The sequence below is a fragment of the Podarcis cretensis genome (assembly GCF_951804945.1).
Source record: "Podarcis cretensis genome assembly, chromosome: 12".
NCBI classification, from domain to species: Eukaryota; Metazoa; Chordata; class Lepidosauria; order Squamata; family Lacertidae; genus Podarcis; species Podarcis cretensis.
Genome location: NC_137181.1, coordinates 51288984 through 51315564, shown reverse-complemented (window position 1 = coordinate 51315564; position 26581 = coordinate 51288984). Strand labels below are relative to the sequence as shown.

Sequence of the window (26581 nt, the reverse complement as noted above, 5' to 3'; positions counted from 1 at the left end):
GTCGGCCACGACTGGACCTACCTTTACCTGTGGTCATGTACGGAGGTAGTCTCATGGGGGTGGGGGTGTGCAGAGTTAGTGTGAAGTTTGCCAGTGTGGTGTATTGGTTATAGTGTCGTACCAGGACCAGGGTTCAAATCCCCACTTAAGTCACGAACTGGTCACTTCCACTCAGCTCAACCTACCTCACAGGGATGTTGTTGTGCGGATTAAATGAGGGCGAGAGCCTTGAAGAAGAAGGAGGGAAATAACTACAGTGGTACCTCAGGTTACATACGCTTCAGGTTACATACACTTCAGGTTACAGACTCCGCTAACCCAGAAATAGTGCTTCAGGTTAAGAACTTTGCTTCAGGATGAGAACAGAAATCGTGTTCTGGCGGCGCGGCGGCAGCAGGAGGCCCCATCAGCTAAAGTGGTGCTTCAGGTTAAGAACAGTTTCAGGTTAAGAACGGACCTCCGAAACGAATTAAGCACTTAACCTGAGGTACCACTGTAAATAAATAAGTAGGTTGGGGTATGTTGTAACACAGAAAGAGGCCATGACCATGGCTGGACGTTTTTTCCAGCAGCTGCAACGATGGAAAGGTCAGCTGGGGTCCCCATGTAAAGTAAATCTGCCCCCCTTTTGATACGAATATTTCAATTCACACGTGTGAACGGCTCTTTTCGGATTCAGGCTGGGACTTTTCTCCAGCTGCTCCCTTCGTCACCCCTTTTCACCCTCCCTCTCTTTTCCCTTATATGCGTTTATTATTTTTTAAATTATTTTTTTTATAAAATAATAATTCCCCTCTGATGTATGCAACATTTACCGACAGGGCAACGTGACTTTTCACACCGGTTCTCCATGGGCTGGAGAAAAGCTCTCTCCAAAAAAAATCCTCAGCTGGCAGAGCAGCCTGCCGCGCTCCCCCCTTCTTCCCCAGGGCAGCCTTAGGGAGATCTCCTCCTTCTGTCGCTCCATCCCCAAGGCGCCAGGATCTCGCAGCTTGGATCCCTCCACCTCCGGATCCTTCAAGCTCCGAGGGATTTCTTTGCGGGCGACCTTCCCTCCTTTCCTGCCATGGCTCCAGCTCCTACCAGATCGCCTGCCACTTTTGCCCAGGCTGTGGGATCCGCGTTCCTCTTCCTCCTCCTCCAAGACGCCTCTGTCGAAGCGGATGGTGAGTCCTGCTCAGCCCTCGCTCGTCGCTCTCCTGCCATCCCCAGAGTGCTTAAGGGTTTGTGGATCGCTGCCGGGGGGGAGGGGGGGATCGGGAGAAAGGACCTGCGAGATTCAAATATCTCGCAGTCAACGTTGCACGTCGCCAAAAGCAAAAGTCTTTCAAAGGCTAAGATTGGGCTGATCATGCAGAAGAGGTGTTTTTTTTTTAATGCCCTGTGGGAAAAGTCAATCAAAACTTTATCATGCAATTCTGCAGCAGGGTTGATGCTAGATTTGGAAATGTTTCCCTACACCTTTGGCTTTTGCATATTGATTTGCAAAAAGTATTTGGGATGCTGGTTTTCTTTTCCTTTTTGTTTTGAGGGGGGTTATTGCAGGGAAAGGAGGTGGCGACACAAATCGGTGTGTGGTACTGTTTACACGCATTGCTTTTTGGAATAAAGAGAAGGGGGTCACATAGAAAAGCATTTACTGGATATTGAGATGCATGTATGAAAGTTTTTTTTTTTTTAAAAAAAAAAACAAAGTCCAAATATTAGCAGCTATTCCTCTTTAGGATTTCTCCTGCCAGTTTGTGATAAGACTGAATGGAAGGGCCCACAATGTGATGGTGTTGGAGCCATTCTAATGGACTGGCATAATTTTCCCTCTCTCACACTCCCCACCCCCTATTAACGGTCTAGGCATATATATATATTCATATTCAAACTGCCTAACGGATTTATTTACCGGTTGCTGTGTGATGTGAAGGGAGGGGAGGATCCCACAGGGAAATAACAGAGTTTTTTGGCCAGAGCATTTCACTGGGAAGGTGTGTGAATTTGAGGTTTGCTTAGGTTGAGTCCCTCAGACAGAAATGCAAATTCCTTTTCCTCAATTCTCCTTTTAATTTGAAGGAACTGCACGGGGAAATTAGAATCAGTGGCAAGGCATGTTCACGTTTGGGAATTTCATTCTGCCACTCAAAATTGAGTGTGGGGTCTGAACTTTTGATGCCAAAGTGATCAGGTCTTTCCACCGAACTCAACCTTTTACCAATTTTTAAAATCTATTTTAAAATCTGTTTCTATCTATTATTTATTTGTGGGTGTGGGTGTGAATATATAGATATAGATATAACTAAGTAATTAGAAAAAAAATATAATGGTGGTGTAGATTAAAATCATCAAATTATAAAATATGGAACAACTGACCAACACTGAATCAAATTAATGATCTAAAAATGCTTGTTTTCAGTTGTTTAGTAGATACTGATTGCTACTGATTAGCCGCAACTGACTTAAGGCCTTTCCAAACTTACCATTTATAGCAGAATATTTCCCATTTTTCCTTGAATTTTGGGGCATGTTGCCATACAAAGGCAGCATAATTCAGCTAGTATTCCAGGGTGATGTGCTCAAAAACTTTCTTTTTCGTCTACTGCGGAAATCTGACTTTTGTGAACGATCTAGAATGGATCCTCAGAATTCTCCTTTGTGTACAAGCATCCTCCTCCTTTGAGTAGCGGTTGCAGGGTGGTTTGAGAGACAACGGATTCATGCCACTGTCAGCGAGGTGTCAGTTTATGAGCCCAGTTCAGAGGAGACATATGACAGATAGATACGGTACTCCTCATGCAGACAAAATGTCATCACAATAACCAGGCTTGCCATAGCTCAGGCAGACATCTAGTTCCTCTTCTAATCTCCTGTATCTCCACAAATTCAATAACGTGGAGTACAAGGCAGTAATTAATTTAAGAAGTCACGAAAGGACTATGCTTGTGCTCATGCTCATAATTCCAATATATCAGCTGAGGGAGCATTAGGGGTGTCGCTACAGCCTTTTCTCAGTTTGGGCACAGACCACCATTGGTGCAGAAAGGGGGTTGGACTAGATGACCCTGGGTTCCCTCCCAGCTCTACAATTCTATGAGTCACTCTCTAATAATGGGAACATTAGGTGCAGACACTCCATGACAAATTCACTCTTAAAAATGTCAGATCAAACAGCAACTATAAATTGTGTAGGAAAGACCCTGAGTTTGATGTCCGAGTATGCTGTCGTCCAAGTTTTACAGAACTCTTGTCGGATGGGGCAACTATAAGTTTTGAGGGGGGCCATTATAAACAGGAAAATAGCATGGTCTGAGTGTTCATCCCTCCTCCCAGTATAAACTGGGATCCCCCACAACTTTTGCTAACATAAAAATAAATAAATGGTAGGTTATTTTCTTAATGGCTCTTCCTCACCCTGTCTGGTTTTGCCTTAGATGCAAAGAGGAGTGCAAATTGCTACAAGCCGCTATATCTCTTGCCCTTTCTGACTGCTTAGTAATTTGCATCTCTGATGTTTAATACGTGTTGTGCATGCTATGCCCAATACACGGAAGTAAATTCCCATAGAATCTGCCAAATAAATATGCTAAGAAACAGGACCAGTTGCAATCTATCGATTTCAGTGGGGCTTTCTTGCGTGTAAGCATGTTTTGGATTGGGACTTCTGGCTGCTGTCCTTATCGCATTTACCAGGGAGTAATTTTCATTGTATGCAATGAATCACACTTAGGGGTTATCTGTTATACAAGCACTAAATAAAAGCTTCTATCTAGTTAGAATATATGTCCTTTAGGGTGCAGATTTATTTAATATGCAAAGAATGACAAAGCGTGAATGGAAAAGGTGAAAGTACATTTCTAGATTCATAAAACTTTTCGTTTTAATATGTCCTTTTCTGATGAAGTCACAGCACGAATTCTTCTGTTACAACTGCAATCTATAAGGCTGTATGCAAGAGACGAAGGACATCCTCTAAACTGAAAGGTTTTTATAAGCATAATGTGAGGTTGTTAATGGTATCTGTACAAGGATGAGACAGATGAGTTCTCTAAAGACTTATTTCTTCTTTCACTTATCGTGCTATAAAGTTTTATGGTAAGCCTTGGCTGACTCGCGGGAGGTTACTACAGAGTTGTTGGGGTATTTTTTTTTTAAAGTGTGTGAAATAAAATTGTAAGACTGTAAATTCTGTTCTCTTAGGACATTTATAGTGAAATGCCAGACTTTTGAATTTTTATGAATGGGCTTCATAGTCTTACTTCTGTGCAGGGGGATTTGTTTATGTACCCAAGACAATAAACGCATGTTACGTCTTTTGAAGGTCATAAAAAGTTATTCCAATTATGTCATGGCAGTCATAATTGTTCTGAGTCATATAAATTGCATATACTGTTCTGCCGGGGCAACTGGAATAATGAAACAAATGGAAATAGAACCTGACTTTGAGAATCTAGGTGTAGTAGGTGGTTGTTGTAACTGTGCCAATACCAGAGAGAAAAACATGCATATCAGTTCATGCATATCACTGTGCACAAACACACATTGACTCTGACAATCCATGAGTGTGTGTGAAGACATCTCTCACTGGGCTTGCCCCGTTGCCAGCCACATCCTAAGTCTAGAAAAGGCATGCCACTAGAGATCCAGCAACTACACTGCAGTTTTAGGCACCTGAGTAGAAAAAAGGTTGTGGCTTCTTGTTTTCTGCAGTCTCCTTTCAGCTCCCTTCCAACACCTCAGAGTGGTTGGGTGGTTGAAGCAGTAATCCCTGGTGAAATGAGGTTGCATTTTAATGTTTTCATGTCGTATTTTAATCTTGTTTTTAAGTTGTATTTCAGTCAATTGTTTTTATACCTGGTGTCAGCCGCCCTGAGCCCGGTCTTGGCTGGAGGGGGCGGGGTATGAATAAAATTTTATATTATTATTAGTAGTAGTAGTAAGTGCTACAATACTTCAGACCATCAGTCATCTTGGGCAACTGCCTTCCCTGGCTGCAGCCTATTGTAATGTTACCAGATTTTTTTCAATGAATCCAGGGACACGTTAGTTAGTTAGTTAGTTAGTTAGTTAGTTAGTTACTACACGTTCAGGACATTGATGCTACAGTGATGGTGGTGGCAGAGGGGCGGCTGCCACCTTGACCTCAACTATCGCATTTCCCCTTCCTCCGAGGCTTCTATCTCCTTTCTCCATGAGCCTGGCCAGCCCCTGAGTTGTTGGTTGTTCAGCGGTGATGGTGTGCCGTGGGTCAGGCATGGAAGGCGGAGAAGGAGGGCCAAGAGCAGCAGCGGCAAGGCTTGGGCAGCGCAATGCCTCCCTTCCCATCGGAGCAGCCCTAATCCCATTCCTACTTTTGTGCAAGCAGGAGGAGGCAGGGATCCCTCAGCTGGGAAGGGAGGCTTCCCGTTGCCTAACTGTGAGATCCCTGACCCCTCCTGCCTGCACGCAAGTAGGAGTTGGGAGGCTCCAGTGTGGTGTAGTGGTTAAGAGCGGTAGTCACGTAATCTGGGGAACCGGGTTCGCGTCTCCGCTCCTCCACAGCTGCTGGGTGACCTTGGGCCAGTCACACTTCTTTGAAGTCTCTCAGCCCCACTCACCTCACAGAGTGTTTGTTGTGGGGGAGGAAGGGAAAGGAGAATGTTAGCCGCTTTGAGACTCCTTAAAGGGAGTGAAAGGCGGGATATCAAATCCAAACTCTTCTTCTTCTGCTCCGATAGGCAGTATGAAGCCTCCCTTCACAGCTTAGTTGCTGGGGTCAGGGAAGGTGGAGGTGCCCCAAAGCTTCCTCTTAGAGCCCCTGCACCACCATCTTATGGGGACTTCCAAGCAGCTCCTGAAGCCAGCCAGAGCCAACTGCTCTGGGCTGCTAAGACTGCCACTGCTGTGTTTCCCGGGGACATTAGATGAAATCCGGGGACATTCCGGGGATGGAATTTGTCCGGGGACTTATTCGCAAATCCCTGGGAAACAGGAACGTCTGGTAACCCTAGCCTATTGGCGCTGGCCAGATCTTCTGAAAATGAGTAATCTGGAGTTGTTTGGGGCCCCACCCTCACCTTTTCACATTACATTTCAATGCACCTACCCAGACCAGCTCCGTGGACTCTCTTATTTTTTAAAAAACAAAATTTATCTACTGCTTGCTTGTGGTGTGTATGTATCTGTCAGGGAACTGCCATCGGAAGCACAGGTGGTGAGAAGGCTTCAGGAGAATAGGAGAGACACTTCTTCAGCAGAAGAGGGAACCAGTAGGGGGAGTGCGGGAGCTCCAAAGGAAAGGGAGTCGGAGGGGAGGCTCTGGGATACTTCCAGTGAGAACAGTGAGGAGGTATCAGGACAGCCTTTAAGGACCCCCACCCCCCGCCGGAAACTGTCACGCAGGGAATCCAGGAGGCGCATGTCCGTGAAACAGCTTTTATGTTGGAAACGTTTCCGCAAACGCCCACTGTCAGATTCTACCAGCGACTGACGGAGCCATGCTGAAGGGCTCCGCTCAAGGCAGGGCTTCACTAGACTGAGTGAGCTCTGAGGGATCCAGCTTCAACGCACAAGCAGCTCATTATCCCACCACAGCAATCTGACAGTCCCTGAAAGCAGCTTGTGCAAAGAGAGGCATCATGAGCAACCCAGCCGGAGCCGGAGATGGGGGAGCAGCTGCAGCCGGTCCTAGCCTGGAAGAAAGGTACAGGATGTTGGAGGTACAGTTAGCTCTGCAAACGGCGAGGCTGGAGGAGAGGAGGGCTCATGATGCAGAAAAGGGGAAAGCCGCCCAGCTCTCGAGGAAAGTGCCTGGACTGGTGCAGAAGTTTGGGGGTGATCCCAGGAATTATCAAGCCTTCAGGACAGAGATGCAATATGCCCTCAATCTGCAGTTTGATGATTTTCCTGATGAGGAATCGAGGGTTGCTTATGTGATTGGCCATCTCGAAGGCGGGGCAAAACATTGGGTGAGGCCACTAATGGCAGCCAATAATGAAGCCCTAAGGGACACAAGGAAGTTTTTTCGCGCCATGGATCTGATGTTTTCCAGCGAGATTGAGCAGGGAGTGGCGCGCAGGCAGTTAATGGCGTGTAAACAAGGGAACCGATCTGTCCGTGAGTACTGGACTGAGTTCACCATGTTGATCCATAAATTAGGTTGGGATTTGTCAGCGGAACCGATACAAATGCTGTTCGAAGAAGGACTATCTTCGGCAGTGAAAGACGAACTTTCCCGGGGGCCCAGGGCGGAGTCTATGGACCATCTGACTAAATCAGCGCTGGCCATAGGATCACGCCAGGAGGCCAGAGCCTTGGAGAAGCGGGAAGGGAAAGGGGAGCGTTGGAGGGATTTCCGCATTCCAGAGATGCCAGAGCAGCCTTCTCTGCCAGCAGAGCCGATGGAAATCGGAACAGCGCGCGCGCGCGCAATTTCAAACCCCAGTGAAGGGCGGAAGAAGGAGGGAAAAGGCGCCAAGAAATGTTTTCTCTGCCAACAGCCAGGTCATTTTGCCAGAGTTTGTCCGCAAAGAAAGGAATGGCAAGGAATGGCGGGAGCTGTTGGGGAGGAGGGAGAAGGAGCTAAGGAGCAAGTAAAAGCCAACGCCTGGCTGCCACCGACGGGGCACAGCAGCCAGGCCAAGGAACAGTAAATGTGCCCACGCCAGAACCCCCAAGACCAGCTCTTGTAATAGAGGTATTGCTGGAGCTGGCAAACGGACACCCACTAAAAGTGAAGGCGCTATTAGACTCAGGCAGCTCCTGCAACTTTATGAGTAAGGAGTTTGCAGCCGCACATCAGATACAGACCATTCCTTTAAAAAATCCCCTGCAGGTGACCACGATTGATGGGAGGGCGCTGTTGGGGGGAGAAGTAGACCAGCAGACTGTCCCCATGACAATGAGGGTGGCAAGACACACGGAACGGATAGCGTTTAATATAGCCACGTTGGGAGGAGCGCCCATCATTTTGGGGATGAGCTGGCTAGCGCTGCATGATCCGCTTGTGGGATGGCATCAGAGAGTGGTTTCCTTTGGGTCAGCACATTGTATGGGACACTGCACAGAAAAAGGGGGCCAAGTAGGCACTCAGGCCACGTTAGCAAAGATAGAAGCAATGGATCAAGGTAGGGTACCACGACAATATGCAGATTTTGCCGACGTCTTCAGCGAAAGGGAAGCAGATAAACTACCCCCGCACAGACCCTTTGACTGCCAAATCAACTTACTCCCAGGAGCGCAATTGCCAGTGGGCAAGGTGTATGCAATGTCTGACAGGGAGATGCAGGAGCTAAGGGAGTTTATTGACAAAAACCTCAAGCGTGGGTTCATCAGGGAGTCACGAGCGGTGGGGGGTAGCCCAGTGTTCTTTGTGGACAAAAAAAACTCGGACAAACCGAGATTAATTGTGGATTTCAGGGCCCTAAACGCAGTGTCCAAACCCGTGACTTTCCCTATGCCCAGAATCGATGACATTCTGACCCGGGTGAGAAAAGGGAAGATTTTTACCAAGCTGGACCTGAGGGGGGCGTATAACCTGATACGTATGAGAAAGGGAGATGAGTGGAAAACCACTATGTTCACCCCCTTGGGGGCATTTGAGTACTGCGTTATGCCTTTCGGCCTCCAGGCGGGATCAGCAGTATTTCAATCATTCATGAATCACGTACTAGGACCATTGCTGTACAAGAACTGCGCTGCGTTCTTGGACGATGTACTGGTGTACTCAGAGGATGAAGAGCAGCATGTGCGAGATGTATGAGAGGTACTGAGCAAACTGCAAGAAAACCAGCTGTGGGTGAAACTGGAGAAGTGTCAGTTTCACACCAGGGAGGTGGAATTCCTTGGGTACCGGTTGTCGGACAAGGGGCTGGCCATGGATCCTAGCAAGGTGCAAGCGGTGCTGGAATGGAGGCCACCGAAAACTAAGAAAGATGTGCAGAGGTTTTTGGGGTTCGGAAACTTCTATCGGAAGTTCATCAAGAACTTCGCCCATTTAACAGCCCCCATCACGGATTGTCTCAGCAGTAAGAAGAAATTTGTCTGGACGGAAGAAGCGCAGCGAGCTTTCGAAAGTTTAAAGAGGGCGTTTGCTTCGGAAGAACAACTCTTACACGTGGATCTGCAGCAGCCGATGAGGGTGGAAACTGACGCGTCTGACAGAGCGGTGGGCGCCGTGCTCCTGCAGCCAGGAGCGAATACGTCGGAATGGAGACCGTGTGCCTTCTTCTCGAGGAAATTGAACAAGTCTGAGAGGAATTATACAGTGTACGACAGAGAATTATTCGCCGTCCACGAAGCGTTCAAGAGATGGAGACACCTGTTGATTGGGGCGCAACACAAGGTTCAAGTGCGGACAGACCACAAAAATCTAGAATACTGGAGAACAGCCCGAGTATTGAACCAGAGACAAGTAAGATGGGCGCAAGAGTTCTCCAAGTTCAATTTTGAAATTCGCTACGTGCCAGGGGCTGAGAATGTCAGGGCGGACGCTCTCTCCAGAAAACCTGAGTACTTGGAGGGGGAAGGAGGGGCGGAAGAAAGACATATCATCTCCGAGGACCACTGGGTTTGTGGGGCGGCATTGGTGGGGCAAAGAGAACTGGTAGAGGGTATTGAAAACGATGAATATGCCCAAGAAAAACTTAGGGAACTCAGGGAGACAGGTGAGAACGCAGGGGGGTTTGAGGAAAAGAACGGAAAACTATATTACAAAGGGGCGCTCTACATACCAGGTGGGGAACTAAGAGGGCGGGTGCTTAAACAGTTGCATGACAGCCCCACGGCGGGGCACTTCGGGCAGCACAAGACCATGTGGTTGGTTACCAGGGAGTTTTGGTGGCCCAAGGTGCGGGAAGACGTGCGGGAGTATGTCAGGGGATGTGACAGGTGCCAAAGAGCAAAGGGAGAGAGGTTGACGCCAGCAGGGTTATTAGAACCCTTACCCACCCCAGAAAGGCCATGGGAGATGGTATCCATAGACTTCATGACCGATCTACCGAGATCCAAAGGGAAAACCGCGGTCATGGTGGTGGTAGATCTACTAACTAAGATGTGCCACTTTATAGCTTGTTCACATGCAGTGACAGCGGAAGAAACCGCAAGGTTGTTTGTGGAGCACATTTTTAGGTTGCATGGCGCCCCCTTGAGGGTTTTGAGCGACAGAGGAAAACAATTTACTTCTAGGTTCTGGAGGAAACTAATGAGCATGTTGCATGTGGAGGTAAGTTTTTCCACCGCCAGGCACCCAGAAACAAATGGGCAAGCAGAAAGGGCAAACGGGGTTTTGCAACAATATCTGAGGTGTTATGTAAAGGACAGAGAAACTGATCGGGTAGACTGGTTACCTCTGGCAGAATTTGCCTACAACAACGCGGAGAACGTGTCCACAGGGATGAGTCCCTTTCTAGCCAATTATGGGTGTCATCCTCGGGCGTTTCCAGGAGAGGGCGGGGGAAGGTGGAGTGTACCTGCAGCGGAAAATTTTGTTGAAGAGATGGAAGCGATCCACCGTCAGCTCCAACTCAACTTAGAGAAAGCCAAAGAAGAATATAAGAAGCAAGCAGACAGAAATAGGAGGGAAGGCGAAACCATAAGGGTGGGTAACCGGGTGTGGCTATCCACCCAAGGACTGCCGTTCAAGGGAGGGTGTAAGAAATTGAGACCCAAACGGTTGGGACCCTTTGAGGTCATACAGCAGGTCAACCCAGTAGCATTCAAACTCCGATTGCCCAGTCACATGAAATTGCACCCAGTATTTCACAGGTCATTACTGTCGCCATACAGAGAGGGATGTGAGTGGGGGGAACATGAGAGGGAGGTCACCCGGACACCCGTCATAGAAGAGAGAGAACGCAACATGGATGTGGCAGGGATCATTGATTCCAGGTGGAAGGGGAATCAGGTGGAATACTTGGTAGAATGGGAGGGGGAGGAAGAGTCAGAAAACACATGGGTACCGGCAGAGGAAGTCAAAGACGAGATTTTAATAGAAACGTTTCATCGGCGTTTCCCAAGGAAACCACAACCAGTGGCAAGATTTAGGAGGGAACACTTCGGGACTACAGATGAGGAAGGGGAGTTTGAAGGGTTCCCAGAGTCGGGAGTGGAGGTGGAAACAGATTCCGACGAAGGAGAGGAAGAGGGGGAAAGAGACGGAAGGCCGTGGTTAGAAGTGTTTGAATCCTCGGAGGATGAGGGGAGTTCCTTCCAGGGATTTCCGTCCTCGCCGCCAGTAAGAGAAGAGGCGGGAGGGGGTGAAGGGGGCCCTGGGGGGGAGGTGGATGTCAGGGAACTGCCATCGGAAGCACAGGTGGTGAGAAGGCTTCAGGAGAATAGGAGAGACACTTCTTCAGCAGAAGAGGGAACCAGTAGGGGGAGTGCGGGAGCTCCAAAGGAAAGGGAGTCGGAGGGGAGGCTCTGGGATACTTCCAGTGAGAACAGTGAGGAGGTATCAGGACAGCCTTTAAGGACCCCCACCCCCCGCCGGAAACTGTCACGCAGGGAATCCAGGAGGCGCATGTCCGTGAAACAGCTTTTATGTTGGAAACGTTTCCGCAAACGCCCACTGTCAGATTCTACCAGCGACTGACGGAGCCATGCTGAAGGGCTCCGCTCAAGGCAGGGCTTCACTAGACTGAGTGAGCTCTGAGGGATCCAGCTTCAACGCACAAGCAGCTCATTATCCCACCACAGTATCAAAATACATTCTGATGATACACACTGTCCAGACTCTTTATATTTTGAAAAACAACAACTTTCCTTTCATAAACATATAACTTGGAAGAACATATTTGCAATCTCGTGCACAAGTTTCTCTCTATTAATGTTCAGGGATCTCCTCTGTCTGTTTCACTTCAGACAGATCACGCAAACCCACACTGTTTTCAGCGGTATCCTGAGAAGTCTCTCTCGGCAGCCATTCTCCACACACACAGAAGCAGAAAATGCAGTTAGACCAAGTCATCTCATGACATCACATGCTGCGCTGTGTCTTTTGAATTTCAGGAAAATTGTTTGCCCTTGGTCCCAGGAACGGCTCCCAGAGTCTGGACTTAGCAATGGCTCACAAATCATGCGCTGCAGTAGGAGCTCGATTAGCCAGCAGAGAAGAACTAAGGAGAGCCATAAGAGATTGTTCCTTTGCTGTGTGTACCAGGGGCTGGCTGGCGGATGGCACGGTCGGGTAAGGAGCATTAAAATAAATAATAATAAATATTTTTTTATTTATACCCCACCCTTCCTGGTTCAGAAAACTGGGCTCAGGGCAGCTAACAACAAATTTAAAACACTTAATTGATGCAACAAAAAACAGCATAAAATACAGTATAAAACATGAATAACAATAAATTCAGAATTCAAAAATCAATTTAGGGGGGAAATTCATCCAATAAACATTAGATGATCACCAGGGCTGGATGGCTAAGTTAGTCCTATTTGGTTCAGCGAGGAGACCAGGGGAGAATTAGCTGTGGGATCCCAGAGCAGGTAATCTTCGTAAAAAGAGGAGGGGGAAGGAAGGAAGGAAGGGGAATAAAAGATCAGGCTAAGTTCAAATTGAAAGCCAGGTGGAATAGCTCTTTCTTACAGGCCCGGCAGAAGGAAGTTAAATCCTGCAGGGCCCTGGTCTCATGGGACAGAGCATTCCACCAGGTCGGAGCCATCACTAAGAAGGCCCTGGCCCTGGTGGAGGATAATCTGACTTTGTTAGGGCCTGGGACCTCTAAACTATGATTGTTCATGGACCTTAAGATCCTCTGCAGGGCATACCAGGAAAGGCGGTGAAACTGTGAAATCTCCTCTGACCAACACACATGACTTATCTCCAGATACATGGTTGGGCTACTTTGTCAGGGGCAGACTTTGGCCTGTGTGAGGCCAGAATTTGACATGCCCCCACCTCCGGCTGTCTCTCACCTTTCGTTCAGCTCAATTCACTACATCATTGTTGTAGGCTTGGCACCCAGCACAGTCACACAGCCCTAAATCCGCCTTTGATTTTGTAATAGTAGAACTAAGAAACACTGATTTTCAAGAGAGCATTTTGCCACTCTAGGTACCTGCTGCTGCCGCCCTCCTCCACCCCAGATTTGTCTGAATGTTCAACCTTGCAAATTATGTTTAATATGGCCTATAAGCCCTATTTGCTTCCATTAGCCAGGTGCTTTATGAATTTGACTGTCAGATGTTAAAAACGAAAGGGGTTTGAAGTGCAACTGTACTTCAAAAGAAGGTACGTTGCTTCAAATGGGGGGAAATATTTCCAACAGTAACCCTGAGAGTTTTCGCTTGCTTGACATATCTCCCCTACCGCACTGAAAAAGCAAAACACTTTAGGCTACCTCACTCTTCACAGAATGATATATCTCCACTTACACATTCCAACAGAGTCCTTGCAGATGCATTTATTTTTTGCTCTTATGTCCAAAGTGTCACCTCTCTGGCAAAATTCGACCGTGCTCGAAATTTAATAACCAGGGCAAAGATGGAGCTAAGCGGTATGACGCAGGATAAGACTCCCAATAAAGGAACTGGGAAAAATAATGATTTCATTATCTACCACATTAAATTGTGCTTCGATACCGCCATGTGTTGATGAACCTGCAGTCTTAGGGAAGTTTCGTAAAGGCTGACCAAATCATGGGAGATTCAGCACATGAGAGAGAGAGAGGGAGAGAGAGAGAGAGAGAGAGAGAGAGAGAGAGAGAGGGAGAATGACTTTTAAATGGGTGTTTCCCTGGATGTCCGGATACAAAAGCGTAAGAGGGCATAAGCACCTTTAATAGTTGCCATTGTTAAAGGTGTGGGAGTCCTTTCCACTTTTGCACCTGGTCATCCTAATAATGTCTCCTGCTCAGATGTAGAGAGAAAGGCAGCCTGAAGCATGATGGTATGTGTTTCTTGCAACCCCACAGAATGTGGCATTATGCACAAAGGTCAGCTGCTTGCAAATCTCAGCTTTTATTTATTTGTTTTTAAAAACCCAAAGAACACTTAGCTTCTAGCTCAGTGTTGTGACCTGCCCTGAAATCCACAGGTATAGGGCGGTATGCAAATGTAATAAATAATAATAAAATAATAATAGCTCCAATCTAACACTTGAAAGTATGCAAACAATGGGAACTGAAGAATCAGAAGCCGGAGGGATCACTGAATAATGCTTTCATCAGCTGCATCTGAGGGCTTTAGTGCCCCAGCAGAGCTCCTTGGCCTTCCTCTTGGCTAGAACAAATTGTGCATTATTATTATTATTATTATTATTATTATTATTATTTTAAAAAGTATTCATATTGGTTTATTTGCATCATTTATACAGATTTTAGAACTTTTAGTGCAGAATTTATGTTACCTTGCTACAGAATATATTTCCTTTTTAAAAAAGGTGCAGAGTACGTTGTTCAAGCCTGAGGATTTTTCAGTCAGACAGGTGCTAACATACTCAATAATTCTTCCTAGATGCTATCTCGGGAGAGAATTCAGAGAGCCCCACTGATGCTTTGCCTACGAACAATTTTGAACAATTCAACATAAGAAAAGATTTAGTAGAGACTTGCATGTTACATCAGCGGCACTTTTCACACGAACCAGCCATGCCTTGGCTATTGGTAGCTCAGTATGATATGTGATGGAAGTCAAACCAGAGTCATCCCAGTTTAAATTCATGGCAATCGTCTTCCCACCTGTCAGGTGTGATCTATGGAGAACTGGACACAGTTCAGAGCCGTACTAGTCCAGCTGCTGATCATCTTTTTGTCTCCTTCCTCTGTTTTAGGACAACCGTGTGCAACAGGACAGGCAGCAAGCCACAGAGCGTGAAGATTATTGATGTCCAGATTGAAATGGATCCCTCTCCAAGTGGCAGATACGATGCTCTTTGTGTGAAAGTTGAAGGTCAGCATTGGTGGACCACAGAAATAATCACTACGGCAAGCCAAATCAAATATTTTTTCTTGTTCTTTCTGAAATGTCCATTAACAGTTGGGAAGGAATAATTTGCCACATGCGTGAAATAGCATGGAAACAAATGGCCTCTTCTCAGCTGAGTGCAGGCTCTTGCTGGAATATTTGTCGTGTTCATAGAAAAAGAAAAGGAAATACAATCTAGAAGCAGAGAGGAGTCTCCAGCCCTACAACCCAGCAGTCGCTCACAGGCCAGCCTGTGTTCCAGATCACACTGTGGCACTAAGCAGAGAACTTTGTTGTAGCAAAGGATTTATAGAACAAAAACCCCTGATTTTGTATTTGCATCTACTAAAAAACAAAACAAAATAATGCTCCAGAATAACATGAATTGCACATCATGCAGAGTTAGAATCGGTGACCTATATAAATTATGCAAATCTATTCATTTTGCATAATTGATTAAGTAAAGAAATACACAGGGTATTGAATCTGAATCCCAGACGCTTGCAAATCCAACTCAGATGCCCCTTTCCCAACTTTTGAACTTCCATCAGGGATTGCCTGCATATCTTTAAGCAGCAAGAAACAGAAACCTTTAACATGAAATGTGATATTTTTTTCTGACCTGAATCCTGTGTTCATTACAGCCATTTCTGTGGCTTGCAAATGCTCCCTTGTCTGGTTGCCTGGAGGCAATTTCACAGGTAAATTGCATGACTGGTTGAAGACAATCTACAGATTTTGCTAAAGTCCTACTTTCATTGGAGCTTTTGGAAGCCTAATTTCTGTAAATATCACCAATCACTAACGTACATTTGGGTGACTAGACAGGTATAGTGAAATTGTTCTCTCAGCCTCACTTTGCATAAATACAGGGTACGCCTATGTGCCTATTTAAGTTTTATATTTCTGGAATATGGAACTCCCTGCCACAATATCTCTGTTTCTTGATTCATTTTATTCTGTTCAACAAGTTTATAAACCACTTCACAGCATAAAGCCATAGAAATGGTGTACAGGGTAAAAACAGAATAAAGCACAGAAACTCTAAAAGCAATAAAATCAATCCAGCAAACTCTAAAAGCTCTGTGAGTTCATCAATACAAACTTTTCCCCATTACTACTATTCCCTTAGAACACCTTTAAAGACTTCCTGTCACTTCTTGGTACAATAGGCTTAGTCGTGAGATGGACACCAGCACAGAAGAAAGGTTGAACTAATATTGATTATTATAGGGATATTGTGTACAAAAGGAAATACAGTGGTACCTCTGGTTGCGAACGGAATCCGTTCCGGAGCCCCGTTCACAATCTGAGAGGAATGCATGTGCAGGTCGTGATTTGCTGCTTCTGCGCATGCGCGTGATGTCATTTTGAGCGGCAAAACCCAGAAGTAACCCATTCTGTTACTTCTGGGCGGCCACGGGACGCAACCTGAAAAGATTTAACCCAAAGCGTCTTTAACCCGAGGTATGACTGTACAGTGGTACCTCGGGTTACATACGCTTCAGGTTACATACGCTTCAGGTTGCAGACTCCCCTAACCCATAAATAGTACCTCAGGTTAAGAACTTTGCTTCAGGATGAGAACAGAAATTGTGCTCCAGCGGCGCAGCAGCAGCAGGAGGCCCCATTAGCTAAAGTGGTGCTTCAGGTTAAGAACAGTTTCAGGTTAAGAATGGACCTCCGGAACGAATTAAGTACTTAACCCGAGGTACAGTTTATGAAGTCCCAAGAGTATCTGATTATCCCAAAACTCTCTCTCACAGGACAGCTAAGTCCCAACATCTAACTTTCTAACGTCTGTCTAACTGACAGTTAACTGCCCTTCTTCCCCAACTAGAACCTCCAAGCCATCAGAGTCTGCTGTTTCCCAGACCAAACTAAATCCAGACTCCATCTATAAATCTTAAAAGTGGTTGTCTCTCCCCTTTCAGAACTTGCTGTAGGTCTGCTAGCACCAACGGAGAAAGCCAGGAGTGGGCATTTAGACTGAAGACACATTGTCCCCTGCTTTTCCCCTCTGTTATTGTTCTTAGAAAGAAACTTTGGAAAGACTTGTTGCACCGATCGCCTGAACTTTCCCTATTCCCTCCATGTTTGAGTGATTCATTTGGCTGCAAGACAAACAAGCCTCTATTCCACAAGTTGACTGCAACTTGTTACCATTGCAGAAAATGGTTTAGCCCAGGAATGGAAATTCGGATTTTGCCAGGTGAACGTCTGGCACAAATTCCTCATCAAAAAATGATGGATTATGTAACCTGGCCTTCTCTTAGCAACAAAAGAGGCGGGGGGAGAATCACCAGGGGCTTTTAAATACAAACACAAACCACATGAATTTAGGCTAAAATAGCAAACAGAACCAAGTTTGTTCTGTACAATGTTAGACTGTTCGTAAGGCTTTCCCATGACAGCTTTTGTATCTGCAATTTTTCTTTTCTCCCGCCCACTGAGTTTAGTGGACAGTGAATTTCCAATTATCTAGTGACATCAAGTAAAGTCATAAATGAAGTTATTCCAACTCGCCATAGATTGATTTTGTCATCAGTAGTATACGAGATGGGCTTTATTTGGCTGGACTTGCACTTTGGAGTTTATCTCCCAAGATGTCATCACCTACAAAAATCTGTGAAACCCCACTTCTCCCATGTTTCATTTCCTATTTAAAAAAATAAGATGAAAATGTGCTGTAGAGTATACAAATGGGACCTGAAACTAAAAGATGCAGCACCGAGTCCGCTGAGTCAGGCATTTTAGACATTCTCCCGCCCCCTTTTTACATTCCCCAAGCCCTTCAGCTAACCAGATACTTAAATGTGTTTGCTTCCTGCTTGTTTATCTCCTCAGGCAAACCTTGTGGAGATCCACCTTCCTTTCCTCACACAGTTCTCCACGGCCACACCGGATTTGAAATGGGTGATGAGCTGCACTATGTCTGTGCTCAGGGATATGTCATGAGTAACAAAGATGCTGCTTTCACTCTGCTCTGTCACACCTGTGGGGAATGGTTTGGTCAAGTCCAAGCTTGTGTCAAAGGTGAGTTCTACCGACTCAGGATATCATATCTTAATTTTTTTTTGATTGTCCTTCAATGCGTAATGCGAACTTGCAGTGGATCTTCACACAGTGTTATCAAACGGGATCTGATGACAATGTACATTGTCCGTATACACATTATTATTATTATTATTATTATTATTATTATTATTATTATTCCCCCGCCCATCTAACTGGGGTTCCCCAGCAACTCTGGGCAGCTTAAAAAACATAATAAAAACATCAAGCATTAAAAACCTCCCAATACTGGGCTACCTTCGATGTCTTCTAAAAGTTGTGCAATTCTTTATCTCCTTGACATCTGAAGGGAGGGCATTCCACAGGCAGGGCAATCACTGTTGAAGAAATATGGTAATGACATGAAATAAAACTAAAACAGATAAACCACAGGTATGTGAATACAGTGGTACCTTTGTTTTCGAACCTAATCTGTTCCGGAAGACCATTCAAGTTCTGAAACATTCGAAAACCGAAAACTCAGTAACCAACAGCTAGGCCTCAGGATCTTGCACTCAGTGGAAGCTGCATGGCATGTTTGACTTTTGAGGCATGTTCGAAAACCAAAGCATTTACGGTATTTGAAAATTGAAATGTTCATCAGTGGAGACGCTCGAAAACCGAGGTACCACTGTACATGGAAGGTAGAGACTAAAATTGTATATACCATAGACATAATGTCTCCTGATGTGGTTAAACTACAAATGCCCATTGTCCCTGACCATTGGTCACCCTGGCTGGGGCTGATGGGATTCTAAGTCCAACAATATCTAGAGGGTTACATGTTTCTGCATCCCTGCTATACATGCTGGGGGCCCTGTCCTCTGTCCTCTCTAAAGGCTGGGCAAATGAGCCAGAAACCTGGTGTTCAAGGCTGCAACCCATGTTAGAAACCATATGCTGGGGGAAGAAGACAGCCTATTCTAGACAGATGGCTTCCCCTGTGTTGTGATGGTCAGCTAGTCTCAGTACTTATTTACACCATGGCTCAAGGACAGTATAATCACGTAGCATCCAAGTAACTGAACAGGGGCAACGCGAAGAGGACTCTAGTATGTTGTCTCACGCAGAAAAGTGAGTCCCTTGTTAGCATTTGTGAGAAACAATGACACTTGCAAGTGAAATAACAGATCTTGACATGAGAATGGCTCTTCACTGTGAGCTCAAAAGCAATATCATGCAAAACACAGCTGAGCTGGCCCATCCTTAAGCAGCTGAAAGCCCTAGTGTGAAGAAGGTATCCTGTCTCCTGAGAGATGGTATCTGATGTTTCCAGGGATCAGTGATGTCCCGGGTACTTAGCTCACTGACACACTGCTGTGTAGTGAAGCCTCTCTAACTGGTTGGGCAGTGTGTTATTTCCGGAACGCAGTCCCTAGGCTCAAGCCAAATGCCTCACGCGTCACAAGTTGCAAAGCATGAATACAGGTTCTTGGAGCAGTTTCCTTGACAAACGACAGTTAGAGGGTATCCAGAACATTTCTATATTAGGTAGCAGAGGAACACGGCTCTGGGAAGGAGGAAATTAAAAAGGGAGCAGAAAAAGTTCAGAGAAGAGATTGTATAATTGATCCTGAATATAAACTATATAGTGCACAAGGGAAAAATTTGAGGACAAGGCATGAATGAATAAGGGGCAAGATATTGTTTTGGATCTGCCATGTTGTCCTCATATAGGTGTCAGGATGCAGGGCCAACTTACCCATAGGTGCTAGGGGTGTGGGGAACCCAGGCGCCAGGCTCTCAGGGGCACCAGGCCGAGAGTTTGGGGCCCGAGAGTTGAGTCTGGGGAAGAGCCCACCCATCGGTTGGAGCACGCTCTTCTGCTGTGGGTGGCTCTGTACTGTGAGTTTGGGGGCGACAGAGCCAGCGAGATGCTGAGGATTCTGCTGCCAAAATAGCTCCTCCTTCATGGCCTGGGTAGGCTGGGTCTTCCTGTTATATTCCTGCTGGGATTGACAAGGGATATGCCCCTCACCTGAATCTCATTTAACTCTTTAGGGGGGAATTAGCATCAGGTGTCATGTGCATGGAAGTTGCCAAATCAATTAACCAACTAGGGTTACTGTTAATAGCACCAGTTTTCCTATAACTTGGTATTGCTGGATAGTTCTGATAAACTGCAAATGCATTTTTAGTTTGCTTTCTGTTGCCACCCTGGAACTTTTCTTTATTAGTGCCACTTTGTTTTGTATGATTCCTTGCAAATGAAGGGAAACAACTTTTATCCTTGTATATGTTGATAATATGTTTTTGGTTACTGAGAACAAACAAGAGTGTACAGAAACAAAATTGGGTGCAGGCCTGGCCAGGACATAGGCATGACACACCTGTGACAAAGGTGACCTGTGTGCTTGCTTGCTTGACTAACAGCTGTTGGGAACTTCAAGGTCCCTGCTCTCCCTTCTTATGGTCTTTATATTGGACCTGGAGACTCCAATAGAGAGCATTCCATGTCAAGAAGGAGGGCAAGTAGCACCCTATCAAATGACAAGGCAGGAGCTACATGGAGCAGGGCCTTTTCACTGGTGGTGCCCATTGTATGGCTCGCTCTTTCCAGACCTGCTCTCTTTTGGCCTGTATTTTGGAGCTTTACAATCTAGGTACACTTTGGAATAACAGGTTGACAAGTCTTATCAGTCACTGACGTATGAGCAGATTTTATTTGCTGTTATTCTGGGTTCCTGGTGCACCAGGGTTTACACCAGCATAATAGAGTTGGCCAGGACGAAAGAAGGGATACAATTTATGAGCTTTCTCCATTATTTGCACAGCAGGGGGTGTTCAGTCAACAATGCAAAGGCTGAACTGAAGCATTTCCTGCTGGTTACCTGCTTTCAGCAATAGGGGTCGCTGTTTGGTAGTACCCAGTTGGTTAGCTGTCAGATTCTAGAGCTCCCTCTTTCTAAAAAAAACACACGATCTGCTTTTTGCTCCTGGGCAATTTGGCTCCAGGGACCACACATTCGCTCCATAAGACGCACAGACATTTCCCCTTACTTTTTAGGAGGAAAAAAGTGCATCTTACGGAGCGAAAAAATACGGTACCTTACCCTTGATGGACTGAGTTGGTTATGTTTTATTGTTAGTGTACTGACAAAGCTTCCTGTTGGGGTGGGAGTATTGCTCTGAATTATAAAAATATTCATGTTTTACGTGGCTAGTCTTTTTCCTTTATGGTAATTTTTTAAAATAGGGACGCAGGTGGCGCTGTGGGTTAAAGCCTCAGCGCCTAGGGCTTGCCGATCGAAAGGTCGGCGGTTCGAATCCCTGCGGCGGGGTGCGCTCCCGCTGCTCAGTCCCAGCGCCTGCCAACCTAGCAGTTCGAAAGCACCTCCGGGTGCAAGTAGATAAATAGGGACCGCTTACCAGTGGGAAGGTAAACGGCGTTTCCGTGTGCGGCTCTGGCTCTGGCTCTGGCTCTGGCCAGAGCAGCGATGTCACGCTGGCCACGTGACCCGGAAGTGTCTCCGGACAGCGCTGGCCCCTGGCCTCTTAAGTGAGATGGGCGCACAACCCCAGAGTCTGGCAAGACTGGCCCCTACGGGCAGGGGTACCTTTACCTTTACCTTTAATTTTTTAAATGCAAATTGTGCCGATATCTTCTGAGGTAACCAACGGCTAAATCATCATCAGAATCAACATCAAAACAACAATTTCCACCTGTTGCTGCCATCCCCAACATTTCCAGTATTAAGTAAATTATTTGTTACATTCAGAGTAAAGAAAGGATGAGTCCCTGGCAGCTGCTTGAGTTACAGCCTAGGGTGAAATCTGGCTGACATAGTTTCACATTGCTTTTATATAATACCTCAATGAGATTTTAAGAACTGTCTCTGAACTCTGACATTCTCCCTAGCACCTCAAAGCAGGCAATACTTGTTAAGAAGAGCTGAGTTAGCCATTCCACTTAGCGGTCTAATAGCCCTTTAAATTAGATTTAGGTAATTAGGAAAGCAATTTTTAGTCCTGTTTCCTGTCTTTTGCTCTGGAAGTCTGTGGCTTCAAAAATAGTAGGCCAAATCAGTGTAGGTTTTGGCCTCAGCAGAACCAAATCAACATATGCCAGCTAAGAAATGACCTTATAAAGCCACATTCTGATACCAGCATTTATTTCTAAGAAACATAAAAATAACTTAATCCAAATGGTACAGTGACTAGACTTGCAGACACAATAACTTTCATAAGAGTTCCTTTGCTTTCCCCTCTATTTCTGTTATGGTGCACAATGCTGTTCAGTCGCTAAAGTCTAGGATTGAAAGAGTATATTTTAGAATTTCCTTGTCAACATCACAGTATTTTTTTTCTAAAGTATCAGACCTCTAAAAAGTTATTTCTGGCAGAACTTTCTGTCTTCTTCAGGGAAAAAAATTATGGTAGCCATGATACAACCAAGACAAGTAAAACAGAACAAGCCTTACAGTTTGGAAAAGAATGAAAATGTGCATTTGTTAGAATGGTTGCTTCAGGATATAATATGCTTGGAGAGTTTATTGGACTAGAATGTTTCAGGTTAACAGGAAAAAAAGAGAGAGGGACCACAATAAAAATCCTATTTTTGGTTATTCCAGGGTTAAACCACAACTGCAAAGCTCATTATTAATTCTGTTCTGTATGAATTCTACTCGCCAGATATGAAATTCAGCAACCAAACTATGGGTTGTGTCCAATTAAGTTATATTCAAAGTAGACCCGTTGAAATTAATGGACTAAATTAGTGGTGTCTGTTATTTTCTGTGGGTCTACTAGGACTAACATTAAATCCTCTGAATTTATGTTTTATTCACATTTACCGGTATATACTTTTATATTGCTATTCTGGTTTTAGGTTGTGTTTTTGCTTTAAGGTTTCCATTTTATGATGTTTGTTTTTTGGACTATACCATTCCAAAAGCCCTGTACAATTGTGGGTTTTGTTTTTCAAACGTCCGGCAAATAAAGACTGGAAAGACTGGGGAAATGGTGTTGTGGGATGAAAATAAAGGACAGCGCAGGGTCTGGTTACAAGGACACAGAAGCAATTACTTATTACTTCAGATATTTTGATCATGAAGCAGTCACTGGGTGTTAGCCTGCCTGGTTTCTATCACCCAGGCTAGATTTATTTCAGACACTGGCTCTTCCTTTCACAGCAGTCAAATTCTGTGATCATTTCTGTGATCTACAAAATGTTAGTATCTCTATGAAAGATCATGGCGGACCAGAGATATAATCTGAACAAGGGACCTCCTCCAGCTGACCTGTTTATTGAGTATTCATCCAGATATATGCAAAACTTACTGTCTTGTGAACTGCAATGAAATGGGAGTGTTATTGCCGGTGCTTTTTTCTGGGGGTATGCAAGGGTACACATACCCCTAAACATTTTGTGATTCTAACGGGAGAAGAAACTTAAATGTCTTCTGTTTGACCTTTTTCGACAAATCCGGATCAATAGATGAAAAAAGAACAAGCGACATGAAAAAGAATAAGTTAGAAGTTATATGGTAATTATTAAGACAAGTAGTAATATTAAGTAGGAGGGAAACAGATTGGATAAGAAAACACTTGTGGGGAAAAGAAGGGATTGAAAGCATACCATTCCTGCTGCCTAAATAAGTTACATAGCTCCTACAGGCTTTCAGTTTGGTGCGTGTTCATTTTTGTTCAGAGACCTGATTGTACAGTTGGGTTCTGGGGATAATTTGGCAGTTGGAATAACGTTTAGAAAGTAGGATTTGGAGACAAAGGACAACCTGGAAATAGCAGCAGGGAATGGACACTTTCTGCTATCCTCCTCCCAGAGCATTCATCTGCCCCTACAGCTTTCCATCATCAGGAAAAGCCAGGAGATGCGAACAGCCCAATTGTACAGGTGTGGAGATGTCCCATCCTCCCTGGGTCTAAGCCAACTAGCACTACCTGGCCCTGGTGTTTTATGAATGCCAGAAACTGCATTACCAGAAGCTCCTTTCACTTGTCTAAAAGTGACTATTCAACCATCCTACCATATTCAGTAATGCAGACCCAGAATCATAGAATTGTGAAGTTGAAAGGGACCCCAAGGATCTTCGAGTCCAATCCCCTGCGATGCAAGAATCTCTACAAGATCATACACGACAGATAGCCATCCAACCTCAGCTTAAAAACCTCTGAGGATGGAGAGTCCACCACCTTCTGAGGGAGTCCGTTGAACTGTTGAACAGCTCTGACTGTCAGAAAGTTCTTCCTGATGTTTAGTCTCTTTTCTTGTAACTTGGATCCATTGGTTTGGGTCCTAGTCTCTGAAGCAGAAGCACCTCAGTTGTGATTCAGTCCTACTTCTGGTTTCACCTCCTGTGCCATATAAGCTATTGCCTGTCTATTCAGGACCAGATTTCATAACACAGGGTTGCTAGGTAGCACACATGCTGGGGGGAGGGGCTGGGGCATTGTTCCCTATGGAACCTTCCAAGAGCAGCAGTTGAAAGAGACACATCAGTAGGCATATGTGAGACCTGGAGAAAGGACACTTCACATCATTTTCTACCCACAGCCTTCATAAGTCTTTAAAAATAACTTTATTCTATTATGATGTGAGCTGTTGAAAGAGCTTTGTGATAATCTGGTGCCAGAAACCCAGCCTGCTTAAATTGTTATTTTGCTTTTTCAGATGAAACTGAGGGACATATCGATTATGAAGACAATTTCCCTGATGACCGATCTATTTCTACCGAAGAACATGAACACAATGCCAAAGAGGCAGAGAAGGAAAATGAGCAAGAGAAAGCCACCCATGATGAGAAAAAGACCCAGTTTGCTGACGACGACAACCACATTGGCATGAAAACTGCATATAATAAGAAAGGCACCAAAATGATATACGAAGGTGAGGACTTCCCCATTGGACCTGCCATTGTGAACAATGATACAAAAGCAACAAAAAGTACAGATTCTCATACAGATGAGTCCTGGCTAGATGGTTACCCAGTTACTCAAGAAGCTGTAGAAGAAGTTGACGAGGAGGAAGGGGATAAAATTGATGGATCTATGGGAATGGAATATGACATTGGCACTGACCAACGGAACCATGCTGATGTCAGGAAGACAGGCAGCAGCCCAGAAAAGGATTTTGTGCAGGCTGGGACAGTCCCGTCACTGACGCACACTGATGGGAGCAAAAGAATACTAGGGACTCTAACACCAACCATTGTTCCAGAGAACGTCAGTGTAAGCAAAGATGACAACACCAGGTATGTATCAACGACACCTATGGGACTCATCACAGAAGAGATGTCATCTGTCACCACAGCCACGAGCTTGAATTTGGCCACACTGGAGACTTCTACAGTTTTCCATCTCATTGACCCCATTCCCTTGCCAGAGGAAGTAGATCTGATGACTTCCTCCATGCAAGTAGTTACTACTATACCTTCTCAAAATAGCTTTACTGATACACCAGATGTTTTTGAGGGAGAAGCTTTGACCTATGGACTTGGTGGGAAGCCTCTGAGCACTTTTGAACCATGTGTGGGAGCAAGTTGTTCCAGTTCTGATAAAGATCCCATGATAGCCATTGGGGTGACTGTTGTATGCCTAATTGTGCTTGCGTTGATCTTGGCAGTGTGGTGCTTCAAGAAACGGCAACAGAAGACCTCTGTTTATAAGTTGAATGGGAAAGATCATACTAGGCACCAGCTGCAACAGATTGAAATGCAGAAAGTCTAACCTAGCTGTACACATTATTATTGGAAAGATTATTGCATGGAGGAGAGACATAGAAACTGACCGAACAAATGGATACTAATGTCCACTAGCTCAGAAAGAAGACCTGTGTATGGAACAGCAGGACCTGCACTAACTGAAATCACAACTTATTGTGGTATCGGGATTAATTTGGATATCTATAGTTTTTAACCACCTTGAAGATTGCCAGGGCTGATTCACAGAAGCATTTTTTATCTCTTGATGACTGTACATATAAGGCAGTGACTTGGTTTTCTGAAATCAGTAGTCTGTGACAGACATGATGGACAGAGTTTTCTTATGGGTGTGTAGTGCCTATCGTAGATGCAAGCTAGTCAAATGGCAAGACCATCATCTGACAACTGACACATCAAATCCCTTAAGATGGCAGGATGGACTTAGAGTACCTGCTTCTTGCATTAAAAATGTCAATGCAATTATTCTCTCTGCTGTGTTAAAACGGGTCACACAGCCCAATGACACATTTGAAAAAAGCTCTATAGAACAGGGAGATAATCTGTGTGCAACGTGGAGGGGATTTTTTTTTAACTATTTGCCATTTTTAAGGTAAGGATAAATTAACACATAGACAGTTGTTACTTGTCATGTTCTATGGATTTACAGATAGAATTTTTCTATCTGCATTGTTCGACCACTGCTCCAGTTTATTTCAGTGGATTTGTACTATAGCAGCTCTACCCTTCAATGGATTAACTGTGTGTAGGGGGCTGATCACAATGGACTGTTAGATAGAAACATAGCATTATTGAACTGTTTGGATTTTATTAGTTGTTTTAATATCTAGGGGAAAAAAGAGTCCTTTTTCTATCTGTAGGAGAGTGTAGACAGAGATAGGATCATGTTTGAATGGACTTTAATCAATGATATACAACTAGACATCATTAATGTTTAAAAATAAACCAACATTGTCAATATTCCACCCAGGCCTCTTGGA

The 26581-nt window shown here is 45.0% G+C and overlaps 1 protein-coding gene across 2 annotated transcripts; it reads left to right on the top strand.

Annotated features, from left to right (window-relative positions):
• Nucleotides 1-258: 258 nt before the first annotated feature.
• On the top strand, nucleotides 259-26566 carry SUSD5 (sushi domain containing 5). 2 transcript variants are annotated; one of them, XM_079947788.1, is made up of 5 exons: nucleotides 259-1166; nucleotides 11971-12148; nucleotides 14735-14853; nucleotides 17716-17904; nucleotides 24554-26566. In XM_079947788.1, exons 1-5 carry the CDS (start codon nucleotides 1067-1069, stop codon nucleotides 25606-25608), a joined length of 1641 nt encoding a protein of 546 aa, XP_079803914.1. In that variant the 5' UTR covers nucleotides 259-1066; the 3' UTR covers nucleotides 25609-26566. The 2 variants fall into 2 exon arrangements, with proteins under 2 accessions (XP_079803914.1, XP_079803915.1); XM_079947789.1 differs by lacking the exon at nucleotides 259-1166 and adding an exon at nucleotides 1798-1979.
• Nucleotides 26567-26581: the final 15 nt, after the last annotated feature.

What these genes read in the sequence shown, in the direction of transcription:
- SUSD5 (XM_079947788.1), top strand. Translation starts at nt 1,067, where the DNA reads ATGGCTCCAGCTCCTACCAGATCGCCTGCCACTTTTGCCCAGGCTGTG. An exon ending in CGCCTCTGTCGAAGCGGATG is followed by an intron (nt 1,167 to 11,970) that starts GTGAGTCCTGCT and finishes TTTGAATTTCAG; the next exon opens with GAAAATTGTTTGCCCTTGGT. An exon ending in AGTCCAAGCTTGTGTCAAAG is followed by an intron (nt 17,905 to 24,553) that starts GTGAGTTCTACC and finishes TTGCTTTTTCAG; the next exon opens with ATGAAACTGAGGGACATATC.